The 14,633-nt window shown below is 49.0% G+C and overlaps 1 protein-coding gene and 1 long non-coding RNA gene across 3 annotated transcripts in view; one reads left to right on the top strand and one right to left on the bottom strand.

Annotated features, from left to right (window-relative positions):
* Nucleotides 1–9,491: 9,491 nt before the first annotated feature.
* On the bottom strand, nucleotides 9,492–12,154 carry LOC112980003 (uncharacterized). The gene is made up of 2 exons (XR_003258322.2): nucleotides 11,886–12,154; nucleotides 9,492–11,006 (listed from the first exon to the last, which is right to left on the bottom strand). It is a non-coding gene; the product is annotated as an uncharacterized LOC112980003 (long non-coding RNA).
* A 35-nt stretch (nucleotides 12,155–12,189) lies between these two features.
* The window catches only part of GALNT14 (polypeptide N-acetylgalactosaminyltransferase 14), a 136,192-nt gene continuing 133,748 nt past the window's right edge, over nucleotides 12,190–14,633 (top strand). The window contains exon 1 of one of the 2 annotated variants that reach the window (XM_026094732.2): nucleotides 12,190–12,483. In XM_026094732.2, the coding sequence (XP_025950517.1) occupies nucleotides 12,358–12,483 (126 nt within the window). In that variant the 5' untranslated portion in view covers nucleotides 12,190–12,357. The remainder of the gene's footprint in view (nucleotides 12,484–14,633) is intronic. The other variant, XM_064509923.1, reaches the window with a different exon arrangement.

The raw sequence follows: 14,633 nt of genomic DNA, 5'->3' as shown, positions 1-14,633 counted from the left end.
TGGCCCCTGAGCAGAGCAGGTGCAAAGGTGTCCCAGCAGTGCACAGCTGAGGCCACTGAGATGAACGAAGAGGCAAAGGGGGAACATGGAATCAAAACCACTTCCAAATCCAAGTGTTCACCAGTCTCCTGCTCTCCTGTGTCTCCACCATATGACTGGATTCAAATAATGGATTTTCAAAAATCGTAAGTGTTGGATACTTTTTATTTTCTCCATAGGCTGTGGGCTTTTCAGTCCAGAGAAGGAGGGCTAGGAGACTTTTCTCCAGCCATTAGTCCTATGGGACCCTCCCTGAATGCAGCCTCATGCTCCCTTGTGGAAGAGGGGTGATGTTTACACCCAGGCTCAGAAGAGTTAAGGACAAAAATCCCCTCTGTTATTATGTACAGCGCCACAGCACTGAGGGGATGGAGATCAGGTCTCCATGGTGCTGGCTGCTGTGTAACCTGGAGAGCAGGACTTGCAATCTACTTAGAAAAGCAGGAAAAAGAAGTACTTCTGCACTGCTCAGAGTGATTTTTCTCAGCAATTTGCCTGATATTCTGCAGTGAAGCCCCGATTTGAACCTCAGTCTCCCAAAGCCCAACCGAGCACCTTGCCCGCAAGCTCCTCTTCCCTTCGAATATCGGAGCGCTGCCTTGGCTCTGTAATCACTGCTGCCGCCAGCCAGATTTTCCCCATAAGCAATGTTTCTTCCACACTGGCGTACGGGAACGGGGGTTACGGTCCTGTCCCAAGGCATGGGGATTGGCAACGAGCAGTAATCACTGAGGAGTTTTCCTGTGCCTCCTTTTGTGTGTGTGTGTGCACCCCACCTACACACGCACCCCATGCCACCTTCTTCAGAAATTGTTGAAATACTGTGCTACAAGAAGAGGGAAAAAGAAGAATTTTTTCCTCCTCCTGCTCAGTGAGCAGCTCCTCGCAAAATGAAATGCTAACGATTGCCTTTGCCTTTCCTTCCTGCTGCATCTTACACTGGATTAGACCTGAAAAGCAGCATCATCAAGCTTGAAGTTCAATTTATCAGTGCGGTCAGGATTGATTTGTTACACTACCCTTTCTGGGGAAATGAATGTCTCCATCGCGCTCCCCTCCAATCCAGGCAGATCTTTCTTTTGCTCAGATCATCTATGCAATGTCAGAAGCAGGCGTTCCACAGGTAAAGGAAAAAAAAAAAAAACCCTACGAATTCCTCACTGAAGTCCAGCCTGGCAGTGCCAGAGATTGATGCTACTTGCAAAGCACCCACTTGGCGTTATGGTGACTGCAGATACCAGGGAAAAACAGTGCTCTTTGCTGGGTTTCTGTCCTACTTTTTTGTTGAATGAGTGGTGAAAAGTGTCATAGAGAATGACTCTTGGGTGAATTACACTTTATCATTAATAACATCACAGCTGGACAGTCAGCTAGGGCCTTGGAGCCCAAATTTGTGGTAAGAGTCAGGTTGAAAACAAAGTTGTTTTTTGTACAGATTTTCAACTGTTCTGTGAGACAGTGGAAACAGACTTTGCTGCTGCTGTTGAGGGGAAGTTTTTCTAGGAAAACTGGCAGCTGTTGTCAAACACAGGGACTCTCCATTAAAAAAGCATGCAATTAAAAATCCAGTGTTTTACTGAAACCCATTTTAATGGAAATTTACCCTAACCATAATCATATACAAATATGGGAATTGCATTCTTACATTCAAAGGGCCTAGAATGTGGATTGATACAAAGAGTCATATTTTAAAAGGATCCTATCTTTTTCTAATAAGCCAGGTATGCATCTCACATCAAAAGAAGGGTTAAGAGATGAGCACCCTGCAGAAACAGGTGTGGAGATCCTCACTTTCCTGCCAATATGACTAAGAGAACGATGCCTATAGCTGATGCTCATTAAATGAGACAAATTGAAAGGGGTAGTTGCTCTAAAGTAGGTCTTTTTTTACTTCATCTGAAAGCAGGATTTCTTTCTTTCACATAAATTTGCTGCAGCTAGACATAAACCACTTATTGCTTGAAAGAAGCTCTGCATTGTTGCAGAGTTGAAACCCAGGCGTGAGAAATTGGGTCTTAAGCAGTCCTGACTTGTGTGCTTTCAGCTTGGCTGGCGGCAGCTCTGATGCTGTGTTTTCCCTGGGTTGCGGCTGCAGGAGCCTCTGCCGTGGATGCTGAAGACTGGCTTTCGAGGGGAAAGCTGGGGTTATGCCTGGGATAGTCTCCCCCGTCCTTCTGCCCCGTTCAGAACCAAAGCATTAGTTGGGAATGCTGCGCTAGCAGTGCGGGCCCCGCTGGCCACAGTGTTTTGAGCACGCAGTGAGCAGGCCAGGGCCAGCGAGCAGGGCAAAGGGGTTTGCAAGCGTGGGCCGTGGAAACCTGAGTCGGAGCACTGGCCACATCTGAGTTAGGACCAGGTCTTTTATTCCATTTTGGACACAGTATATATCTTGAACAACTGCATTGCTTTGGATGTGAGATTTCATGTTGCCTCTTCTCTGTAACTTGAGCAACTTAATAGTTGGCATATACTGTGTTTTCTTTCAGAAGGAAAAATAAAACAAACTTGACATCACACACTCTTGCTCCTTAATCTTGCACACATCTCGAAAGAGTCATAACTCTTTTTAAAAAACATCTACTCTTAGGGCACTGATACACAATGTCAACAGATTAAAATTGAAGGGCTGAGCTGTTACCACCCCGCTGTCAATTCAGTGGGGTTTATTAACTCCAGCTCTCCAGGCTGACATCAGATGTCACGTAGGAACTGATTTGTTTTGGACTGTGTGTCCCAGCAGCAGGGGCTGACCACATGCATGTGAGCAGTGGGCAGATGTTTGGGGGGCTCATTTTAACCTGCAACCATGCCTGTCACAGTCCTTTTTTTGAAGCTGAGATGATGCCCATGTCGAGCACATCTGCTGTGGCCAACTTCTACCAGCACTGCAATAACTGCCTTTTCGTAGGGGCCCAGCTCTGGAGCTGTGTGATGGTGTAGAAATGCTAGCCTGACATCGAGGTGCTCATCCTCAGGGATTGCGGGGAACTGTGAGTCATGGCCTCTCAAAGGTCAGGAGGCAAATTCAGACAGCAGAAATAACCCTGAGCATCTTAAAAGTAGCTTGGTTTGAACAGCTCAGCTTATGATTTTTGAACAACTGAGGATGACATTACTGAGAACTTAATATGTCCTCTACAGACTGCTCTTCTGCTCCCCATGCAGGGCAGGATGTGAACGCAAGGCTTGGGCACTTTACAGTCTCCATCATCCAGATCAGGGTTTTCCAGTTTGCAGAAGTTTCCAACAATTTTAATTGCTGAGTTTTGCAGGGCTTTAGTTATATCAAATGCAAAAAGAAAAAGGATACTATAGCAAGCTAAGGCACAGCTAAGCTTATAAAGTATTTGGGGACTGAATTAACATAGAAAGTAATTCATATGCCACAAGAATAAATTGCTGAGAGCAGCAGAAGGGACCCCTATCTCTTCTTCATCCTTTGTTTTTTAATGGTGCGCAAGTTACTTGGGAATACAAAATCACAGGAGAAATTCAGTGGAAAGACCTTATGGGGGTGCCATTCCTCAACACTACCTTTTACATTATGTTAAAAGATGGCAATGAATTTGAAGAATATCAAAGAATTTCTATTCACTCCAACCACCTGCAGCAGTCAAAGCGAGCTGAAGGACTCCATGGCTCCCACATCACCTTGCTGAATAAAGCAAAAATCTGAGCTGCAAACTTGTCTCTGGAGGTACTACTGCAGCAGTAAATCAAGCCCTTTGCACTGGAAGGCAGACATATATCCTTTCTCAAATTATTTGCTGCTCTTTAAAGCAGCTAGCAGCAACAGCTCCTCAGCTGGCCTGTGCTGTTGCTTATGAAAGTGAGGATCAGCTGAGGATGGCTCCCTCAGTGACTTGGCCCATAAGCTCAGCTCCCACTAAACCCCGTAAGAGGATGAAAGTCTCCTGGCTTTCCCGACGGCTGTGCTGGGTGAGTGCTCCCTTTGCGGCCCTGGCGCAGGAGCCGGGCTGGTTCCTCCACAGGAGGGGAGGTCGCCCCTGGGCTGAGGGGAGTCTGTGGGCTCCAGCAAAACAGGCTGGTGCACATAAATGTGCACACATAAATGAAGCTAACTTGATAAAGGCAGGCTGAGCATACTGAAGGCATAAGATGCTGGCTAAGTGTTGACTTCAACATACAGTTTAGTCCTAGGTCTTTAGACAAAACTTAATCTTTTTTATAAACAAATAACACATTCATTTACATGACTAATCCACATTTCTTATGCAAATCATTTCCCTACTGCTGTTTCTACTGACAATAATATTCAGTATAATTACCACATTTATTTAGTGAATATATTTACATAGGGTAGCTCTCTGTCCGTGAACGCTCTTCACCAGAGAGGCCCAAAGAGCAACAGGGGAGCCCAAGCTGTCAGTCATGTGCGCTCTCCACTTTCTATTTTTGTTCTGATAAAGCATTTTGGGACCATTTGAGACGCCTCAGCGAGAGCAGAAGGATGTCAGCATCCTGCCTCTGTCCCGGGGAGAGCACCTGCTGCTAATGGAAGGCGGCTCTCCCCCCACCAGCAGCCTGCTGTTTGAGCCCGAGCTAACTGTAATGAGGGAAAACACTCTGAATAATAACTTTCCTCTGGGTATAAGGCTATCTTAATTTTTTTGTGTGTTTAAGTTGGTAATTGCCATGGAGTTTGAAAATCTTCCAGGTTTTACCACTCTTAATTATGTCCTCATGCATATGCATCGTCTGCTTGCATGCTCATTACTGCGAGGAGATCAGCACCCAAAACGCTGGGAACGCTCCCTCCAATTAGCTCTCGTACGCAGAATTTCCTGCGAAATACCCCTCCTAGGTGGGGCAGCCCAGTCCGTTTGGAACGTCTCCTGCTGTCCTGAGCAAATTCAGCTCTGCAGTTAAATCAAGACGCATTTCGTTCTTCGCGTGTCTTGCCTGGGTTGATCCTACCCGGACTCTGCCCTTGCTCATAGCACCATCTGCTGAAATGCTTATTCAGTGGTAGTTATTACGGTGTCCTAATGGAAAATATTTCAGCTGTCTAGAACCCTGATTGCCTCTTTACCTGCTCTGTCTGCATCTATTGCTTGTTCAACACGAGCCTCCGGGACTAGCAGGTGCTAACAGTTTTGAATACATTATTGAGGTGTCATGTGGGGAAGTAAAAAATAGTGCTGTTGGGCTCCTAAGTTATTCTTGCTCAATATCTGCAAGACGAATGTGTGCAATTGAACATAACTTTGTTTTCTAAACAGCAGTCTTGAATTTTTTTCCTACCAGTGGAAAATCAAGCTACTGCCCTTTTCTAACCAATAACTATGATTTTGTGATAAAAAATGAGATGTTAATTCTCCTGAACGTGTCAAGGGCAGATCTGTAGCACTGTGTATGCTCTCCTACTGGAGAACGCCATGACTCTTGTATAAAGACCTGCACAAAGCAAGCCTAGACCTCCAGGTTATGTTTTCTGAGCAGAGTAACTGCTTGCTTTTAACTATTTTTTTCAAGGAGATAAGGAGTTAGTTGTTAGCACCTTGTAGCACATGCTTTGAAAACAGGAGATGGCCTGATTGAATATAAATCGCTCTATACTTGCAGCTTTTGTATATGGAAGAAATTCCTATTTCTAGACACTTCATCTAAATAATGTGATTGAAGTGTTAAGAAGTCAGATGGTTTGTGGCTCATTCTCCTCAGTTTTGGATCCCTCGGGAGAAGGGAGGGATGAATAGTCAAGAATTTTTCTATGTGAAATTTTCTAGGAGGAAGATGAGGGTAAAACTTGGCATCCAACTGTGAAAACACTGCTTCTCACAAAAAGCCTGGTGCAACATTGCATATTGCCAGCTGTGTTAATGGATGCCTAGATTCTGCTTGGCATCGGGCCACACATATATTACAGAAGTAAAGATTTGGCTCCAAAGTCTGCTTAACACCTGCACACAAAAGGACAGAAGCGTTAAAGGTGATTTAGGGACAATGCGTTATTTTGGCTGATGTGTTCTCCAACTGATCACCCGGCTTGTTCTTTATTCTGCTGTGAACATCACCTGTTGAAACGGCAATTGCAGGCCTGAGTGTGTCTCGGGGACATAGTCCTGCAGCTGGATGAACGGACTGGTTTAACACACTCAGCGTAGCAGAGGGGTTTGATCCGGGGTCTGGCCGTGGCGGTCGGCAGTGCAGGTGTGCAGGACCGCTCTCCGGGAGCCCACCCCCTCAGGGGGCAGCTGAGCCCTGCTGCTGCTTCCCTGCGTGTTACGGCGGCCTCCCCTGCAGCACCCAGAGCTGTGCCGAGGACTGCAGGGTGCCCGGCACCTTGCAAGCTTGCTGCCGGCAGTGAAGTTTCACCTGCTCTTTGCAAGGCTATACTGGTTTGCCTGTTGAATGCTTGCTGTAACTTGGCCGATAGAGCCGCCTACCTTCTTTCTCTCGAACGCCGCTGGTTTCCTGGAGATTTGCCATGGCTGGTGGCTGTTGCTGTGACCTAGAGCTAGACTGCCTCGTGTCAGTATTTGGTTAGGAAACAAGCTATCTAGGGAGTCAGTGGCCATCACCTCTCCATGGGCTCTCCCCAGAAAGTGTCCGTGCTGTGGAGCTTCAAAAGAGATTATTCATCGCTGGAAACATGGGGACAGGTTCAGTGTCCTCCCTACGCTCCCAGTCAGAGACCAGATTCCCCTGCCGTGGAGACGAGGGAGCCCTCCACCTGGCCGGGGAGCTCCTCACCGCGATCCAGCAAGCACGGCTCTGGTTTGCCATCCCTGATGTCTGAAAGGTGCATCCCAGCAGGAGAATGGCACCCACGCTGGTTTTACCTCTCCCAACTGTTTTTAGGGAGAAACCGCCTTCTTAAAGGACAGCAGGACCCTTAGCTGTATTGTGGCAATAAGCTACAAAAGCAGGGCTGGTCGGAGAAAGCAACCGGTGAACAGTGCTTGAGGTGGTCACAGCTGAAAAACACTGCCTACCACATCTGTGCTCCTTAATATGTCCACTGGCCACACGCTGAAGTAAAGGTGCCTCCCTCCAAATCTCTCCATGCTCTGGCCCTTGCTCCCACCCAGGCTTGTATTGGCACTGCCCAACACCTGGCAATGCTGGGAACTAGTAGAAAGGTTGTGTCTTACACAAAAAATGGACATGGGGAGAACATGAATTAAGGACACAGTGTAAGCAGTGGCTATTTGATTACTGTCGCTGAAGATATGCAAGTTATAAGGTGTTGCAAAGAAGTTGTGGTAGGCAAGAACTGCCCCCCCCCCCATGCACGTATAAACACTATCTTACTACGATGAAGTCCTTGCATTTATCCCCACAGTGAGGAAACCCAGCGCTACCTCCTTAATGCCACACGAGCTAGACTGAAAGTGGAAGTCTGACTTGTGGGAACTGCAGATGAAGGCCTGGATGCGTGCTCCTCCCCAGCTAGTCGGGGAACAGCTTGTGTTCCTGCAGCTGACTTGACGAGAACTTCAATTAACAAATGCTATTAAAGCAGTTCTCCTTTATATTTTATTTTTTTTTATGCGTAGCATTTCCTGACAGCTTAAACCTTTAATTAACTGGAGACGCCATCGTGGAAAGTTTGCTAGAGAAGAACGCTTGCGGTTTAATTAAAAAAGAAAATAGGTCCTTTACAGTTAGGGGGAAAAGATCTGCTTGCAAAGCCAATAGCAGCTGCAAAAAGCCCTCAGGAATTCCTCCATTTGCCTTTCTGATTGTAACAGTGGGAGCGAAGGTGCTGAAGTGATATGATTGCCCTCACGGAGAAGGTGAGTGCTTTAAAAGCTCACATTTGAGTCTCTAGTTTAGGCTGCACATGTAGGACAAGCTTCCGTGCTGTTATCTCAGCGAGAGGAAGGAGACGGCCAGGTTTAAACGGTTTTTAAGAACTATTTTTAAGTTCAAAATTCTCTTGGTATTAGCTGAGAGCTGTTTCCAGCATTTGTGATCTTCTCTGGGGGCATGCAGGGAGAGACTGTACAATGCGTAAGCACTGTTTTTTTTGGAGGAACCAGAAAGATGAGTCCCAGGAACGAAGGAAAAGGCTTCTGCTGCAAAGGCTTCTGAAGCAAAAGGCTGAACTTACCTGCCACAAAAATAAAGGCCAATCTTCACAATGTCCTAAACAGACTGGAACCTTCACAGAAGCTGTCTTTCCAGACGCTCCGGGGACAGGCTCCTCTGGTTGGGGCCATGGGGACGGCTGCAGCGCCTGGGCCAGAGGCACGTGCCCATCTGCTCTCTGGAGCCCCTGGCTGGCACCACGGCCGCTGGGTGACACAGGAGAGCTGGGTTTCTTGTGAAATGTGCCAACGCTGAGTATGTGCCAAAGCATCTCTTCGAGAGCCCCTTGAGATGTGCTCTCTCTCCTCTCCTGTCCCTGTTCTCAGCATGGTTACATTCAGAAAATGTAGCGTACCCTTTCCCAAGGGAAGGGGAAAAAATCTGTACATGCTTTCTTTCCCAAGCCTGGGGCAGGGACCATGGAGGTCCTGTTGTCCACGGAATGAAATCTAGTCTTCCCATGGAGTTATACCACCATGCTGACCCTTTCAAAGGCAGATCTCTTATTTTTGCAAAAATGAAGAAATTCTTGGGTAATTGCTGCTATAAGCAGCACCTCTTATGGAAAAGCTGCACTCCCATAACCACCAGCGAGACCTGGCCTGCCTTAAACTGCTGGCCATGCCCCAGGTCTTCCTCTGCCAGCTGGGCCCCACGTCCTGGGGGCTCCTCTTCAGCCAGACCTCGGTGAGGTTGTTCCACGTTGCAATAAGTGGTGGTATTCGGCTGGCATTTCCCAGCATCTCAGTCAGTGGTGGAATTGTTTTCTGACACTTCTTAAATCTCCCCCCAAACACACACCTCCTTCAACTTTCCAGAAACAAAGCCCAAACTCTTTATAATCCTTTTGGAGCGGAGGGATCTCAAACCTCAGGAGTATTCCTAGTGAAAACAGCCCTGAAATAGCCCTGAGCTGTTTTGTAGACCTGATGAAAATGTTCTTGCCATGCTTTAGAGAGACCCTTTCTGCTCGAAGCAGTGTGGGGGGTTATTCCTTCAAGGCAGGACTGTGAAGGGCCGTCGCCTGAGGCTGCAATCTGGAAGGGTCTCCTTCCGCTCAGAAGCGGTGTCCCATTTTTGCTCTCCCAAGATGATTACTTTTCATCATCTTTGCAGTGCTGAAGTCAACAAAGGAGCCTTGCCAAAAAGCTGTCACATTATCACTACCCACATTTGAACACAGGAGCCCTACCTTTCTTCACTGCCTGCTGTTTAATTCGGTACCTGCTTAGTTACCAGTACAGGCTTCCCTGACTTTTTTTCCCCCTATCCCTGGCTCTACTGCTGGCCTCCAACAAGTTTTGCTCTGAAATGGGTATAATGTTATTGACCTCACTTGAAAAGACTCTGAGATTGGCAGACGAAAAATGAAAAAATAGGGAAAGATATGGACATCAATAATACAACAGATCACTCTTTATTGCTATTTTTTTAATGGAGCCGCAGCAGAATCTTTATGTAAGAGTATCTGAAAGTCTACAACTTTAAATAATTCCTAACCTAAAGATTTGTACTCTTGCCTCATTCTTGTTTATGCAGCTATTACTATCAGTTGCTCAATATTTTATCTGTCCCAGCGCGCATACACACACACTCTGCCTTGGGTGGCAGCGGTCAGGAGGAATATACCTTCTTTGAAATCAAATGCATTGCTAGAGCTCCTCTAATCTCCTGTCTCATCACGGGGCGTTTGCACAAAGGAGCTATAAAGCTCTAGCAAACTGGGATTTGTATATTCTCACTGGGGTACGATGGCACCCAACTCTTGCCGGTGTAGCGGTGCCAGCTGGTGCAAGGCGGGGAGGAATAAGGCCTTTGCTAGTTATCTCGCCCTGCACAGCTGGCTATTTATCACAGCGGCTGAGCCCCCGTCACTAACGCTTTCCCTCAGTAGAGGGAGTTGTTCCTCAATGTAATAAGATAGCATTATCAGATTGCATTTTTGTCAGGTACGTCCTATTTATTACCTTTCCTGTAATCTAATTTGTAATGTATTTCCTTTAGATTTTCTGTATTTCTCCCTATATTTTGTAATAACTTCCAATAACAGTCTGAGCTATGAAAAAGGCAAGGTTTTTAATCTACCTCTGAATGATAACATCCAGGTGCCTTTATCTGTAGAAGCTTTCTCGCCTCTTAGTGTGGAGCAAGGTCTGCTAGGAAAAGCTGAGCACCCTCCATAAACATGTCAGCGGGAATGCTGCATTATAGCAGCCAAGGTTGCCTAGTCCTAGCCAGGAAAACACCAGTGGCTACTTTCTGCTTGATGCAAGATGATCTTTCCAGGTGGAAGGTGATTCCCATCCCAAAGGGGTTGAAGTGAAGTGACTGAAAGGTAGCAACCAGCCCATCCCAGCAACAGCTGGGTTGAGCACAAAATATGAAGAAAACTATGAAAAGATATGAAAAGCCACCACCAAAGAGTATGGGCTGCTGAAACTTTCTCAGGTGTCTTGTAGGCATGTGGCACAGGTGAGATATCAGCAGAAACAGTAAAGCAACATTTTGACGGGACCTGCCTCCACTTGCTGGTCTTCCAGGTCTGAGAAGAGACATCTGACGGCGGCAGGGCTGGAGCGTGGCGGTCTTGCCGGGAGCACATTAATTGCTGTGACAAATGGGGCTGTCTGTGGTGGCTATGGGAAGAAGCGGCATTTTCAGGCTCATGCAGGCCTCTTACCTGGCGTTGGGATCGTGGCTCAGCCCGGACGTGACAGCCCCTTCCTGCAGGGCGAGGGCTTTCCCCTTCCCTCCGGCGGAGTTAGCGCAGCTGCCGCTTCTCTGCAAGGGTCCTTCTGTGTCACGGCACTGAGTGTCGCTGCCGCTGTTTTAAACAAAGTTTGGCTTGAGCCTGCCCGCTGGACCTGGATTTTGTCATTCTGTTACAGGTGTTTCAAAGTCAGTTTGCCCTGAGACAAAGAAAGAGAAATGTCCCTTTTTGTGGATGCTAATGAAATTTTTATCTGGACATCTTTCTGTGAATGTTGGGGCCTGAGAGGCATGGATTGTATTAGGGGAAAAGGACTTACTGAGCCCTGGAAATAAATCAGAGGAGGACGGAGGATGACGATCACAAATGATAAATTAACAAGTGACACGAAACAACCGCAAGAAATAATAAAACCAGGAGGAGTGTGTGGAAAAGGCATCGGGGAGATTGTTCACAATATGTGCATTGGACTTTCCAGCTTTTGACATCTTATCACCAATTCATTCCATATGTTACTTTATGCATGGGTTCCTGGTTTTATGGGGTTTTGTGCTATAGTTTTTGTACTAACATGAATGACTCACATCTGCTCCAACACGTAATTTATTCTCTAATGTCGTCTGCAAGAGAGAGCTCAGCCTGCGCAATGCTCGTCAGTGGCAGGACTGGAAGAGCAGCAAGTCAGGCAGGTGAGCAGGCACAGCCAGGAGGTGCAACTGTTTTCTGGAGTCCTACTCTGATTTTTTCTTTTTCCCCTCCTAGCAATGTCTGTAATCCCCACGTCATGCCACCCTACTTGGCCATCCTAGGCGGACAGGCCTTCCTGCTCCCAGTGTCCACAGGCCTGCTGGGGGGAGCCGGGAGGAAAGTGCCCTTTTGGGACCGCAGTGCTGGCTGAGGGCTGTTGCTGCTGGCCCGCTGACGGAGCCGTGCCTTCTGCTGTGTCCCGAGCTACTGCCGGCATGCCGACAGCCGCCCCGCGCCGTGTTGATGATTATGATTTTATTTTTTAAGTGCTCTTGACAGCTCTGGAGACGTACGTCTTCTCTTCCAAATCCAGTAATTAAATTCCACCTACCTGAATTCCCCCTGCTGTTTCAATTGGATAAATTAATCTTCCCATCATGTCTGAGCCTCCTGTGCGCCCTGTTAAACAGCGGCCCCCCCTCGCCCCGGGGCGGGCCGGGGGCGCCGGGCAAACTCGGCGGCGGCCCCTCGCTGCCGGCGGGGCAGCGGCCGGGAGCCGGCGGCGGCGGCCCGGGGGGCGTCCGTCGGTCTGGGGGTGTCCGTGCGCTCCTTCCCCGCTCCCCTCGGCCAGCAGCTCCAGCCCCCCCGTTCCCTCCCCCCGCCCTCGGCGGTGCCTCCTCCCCCTCCTCCTCCTCCTCCTCCTCCTCCTCCTCCTCCCCTGCAGAGCATGCACAGCCCGGGACTCGCATCGCCGCCTCCTCCGGCTGCGCGGCGGGCGGAGCAGCCCCCTCCTCCCCGCGCGGCCCCGCGGGACCCCCCCGGCCGCCCCCGCCGCCCCGGCCGGGCTTTTCGCACCCCCGAGGATGAGGCGGCCGCCGCGGCGGCTGGCGCTGTCGCTGCTGGGGGTGCTCTGGGTCGCCGCCCTGCTGCTGCTCTTGGCGGCGCGGCGGCAGCCGGGGGCGCCCGGCGCCGAGGGGCCCCCGGCGCAGGTAAGCGGCTCCCGGGGCGGCGGAGGGAGGAGCTGGAGCCGGTGCTCGCAAACTTTGCCGGCCGCTTTCTCGGCGAGCGCTCGCTCTGCTCGGGGCCCGGCGGGGGCAGCGCGCTGGGCGCCGGCTCGGGGCCAGGCCGGGCCCCCACGCGGGGGGTGGGCAGGAGCATCCCGCCGGACGCGACCCGGGAGCGGGCGGTGTTTGGGGGGTCCGCGGCGGCGGTGCATCAGCTGGCAGAGCTGCGGGCACGTCGGCTGGGTTAGAGCCACTTCTCCGGGCTTTTCCTTGTTATTATCCTTTTGCTTGGTGTTTGAGGACGGGGGCATAGTGCGAGTAGAACATTTTCCTGGATGCGTTTGTCTCGGTGGAAGAAGGCTGCGTGCAGAATCGCACACCTGCATCATGTCCGAGACCCCCAGGCTGCACCAGGGCGAGCGCACGGGAGAGGTGCAAGTGGCATCTGACTGCAGGCACGAAGTGAAACAAATGAGTTTCACTGCCCAAGCGATGTGAAGAGCAGGGAAGTTGGAGGCTGCTTGCGTTCAGACAAGTGCCCGCGTTGCTTCTTCTCTAGCAGCTGATAGTTTGCCTGAGCTTACCAGAGGGTTAACTTTTAAAAGCACACGGATCCGAGTCTGCTCCTGATTATACTGCTGTAAATCCAGAATAACTGAACCAAGGTTAGGCCCTCAGTGGAGGGCCCAGGTCCTGCATGAAGTCTGCCAAAACTAACAGTTATCGCAGGAGAGGAAGGGTACAGAGCCGAGCCCAGTTTTATACCGGTGAAACCAAATTAAGCATTTGGCCCATGACACGGCAACTGTATCTATTAGCCAGGTCATCACAGATTATCATATATATATATCTCACCTCTGAAAATGAATTCAAGACCTTCTTGGTAAAAGAAATCTGAATTCATAAAGCTTGCTTTGATTTTTCATGTAGAGGAATTATTGGTTTTCCGTGTTTTTTAAATAAAAATGATTGAATAGGTTTTCCCAGCTTTCAGAAATCTCTCAATTCTAGGAGAAGGGAATGAATCTATGCAATTTCAGGGCAAAAGATAAATAAATATATACACATTTATTTATTTATTTAAGGGGGGAAGGTAATAAGTCACTGAAAACAGAACAAAAGTGCTTTCTTCGCCATAACTATGCTTTTGTGTAAATAGGTTTCTATTGGAACTGCATTCTTAAAAACTGCAATATAAAAACTCCTGTGTTTGACATGATCTACTGTATTCTCCTTCAAATGAACCTTTCTTTCTGTTTAGCAACGCTTGCAGCTGAATTGGTTTTTCCTTTCACAGCCCCTTCTGACTAGCCACAGGAGCTGCTCAGATTTAATGCTCCCTCCACCCCGTCAGGTTGCTAATATTGTCGTGGGCCTGACAGGGCTTCTGCTGCAGGCAAAGGGAACTCCTTCCGGGATGCAGGATCAGGCCCCAAGTTTTGAAGTTGCGACGGCCAAGTTGCCGTAACTCCAGCCATTTGACTGCTAAAATTGCCTCTCCTTCATTTCCCCTTAATTTTCCATCAAAACAGTTGCAGCCCCTTGAGATTCATAGAAGACAGATTCATTCTTTTAATGCATTACATTTTTGGCTTTGGAAACCGCTTTTGAGCGGTGTGAATTACAACCTAGTTGTGAGAGCAGGGACATGATGTCACTTCAGGTAACCCCTCTCAGAGGAGGCAAAGCTGACTTTGGTGCCGAAGCCAAGGAGGCTGCAGCCGATAGACCTGATGGTGTGTCCCATGCCGCGAGCCCGGAGGACAGGCTGCTTGCGGTGAAAGCACGGGCAGTCGCCGCTGCCCTCCCAGCTTCCAGGAGACAAAAGTGGAAGGAGCAGATTGCTAACAGCCACGCAAACTTTATACATAGTAGTGCAGAAATGGAGCAAATCTGCACCAACTTTCCTGGCAAGCCTCCTTCCTTCCGTCTCCTCTCTCAGTCCAGCTTTACTTCTGTGGCCGTATGCACACCATATATCATGCCGCGTGTGGATTTAACCTTTGGACTCTCCTAGCCGGGCCCCAGCTGGTGGTCCCTCCTGCTGCCGTAGCCCAACGCGGAAGGATCTCGCCAGGCCTTTGGAGGAGGCTCCGGTGCCCTGACTAGCCGAGAGCCACGTGGAGGGGCGGCTC

This window comes from Dromaius novaehollandiae, chromosome 3 (genome assembly GCF_036370855.1).
Source record: "Dromaius novaehollandiae isolate bDroNov1 chromosome 3, bDroNov1.hap1, whole genome shotgun sequence".
In the NCBI taxonomy this organism is placed as follows: Eukaryota; Metazoa; Chordata; class Aves; order Casuariiformes; family Dromaiidae; genus Dromaius; species Dromaius novaehollandiae.
Note: the sequence above shows the minus strand (reverse complement) of the source record. Positions and strands in the feature narration are given on the sequence as shown.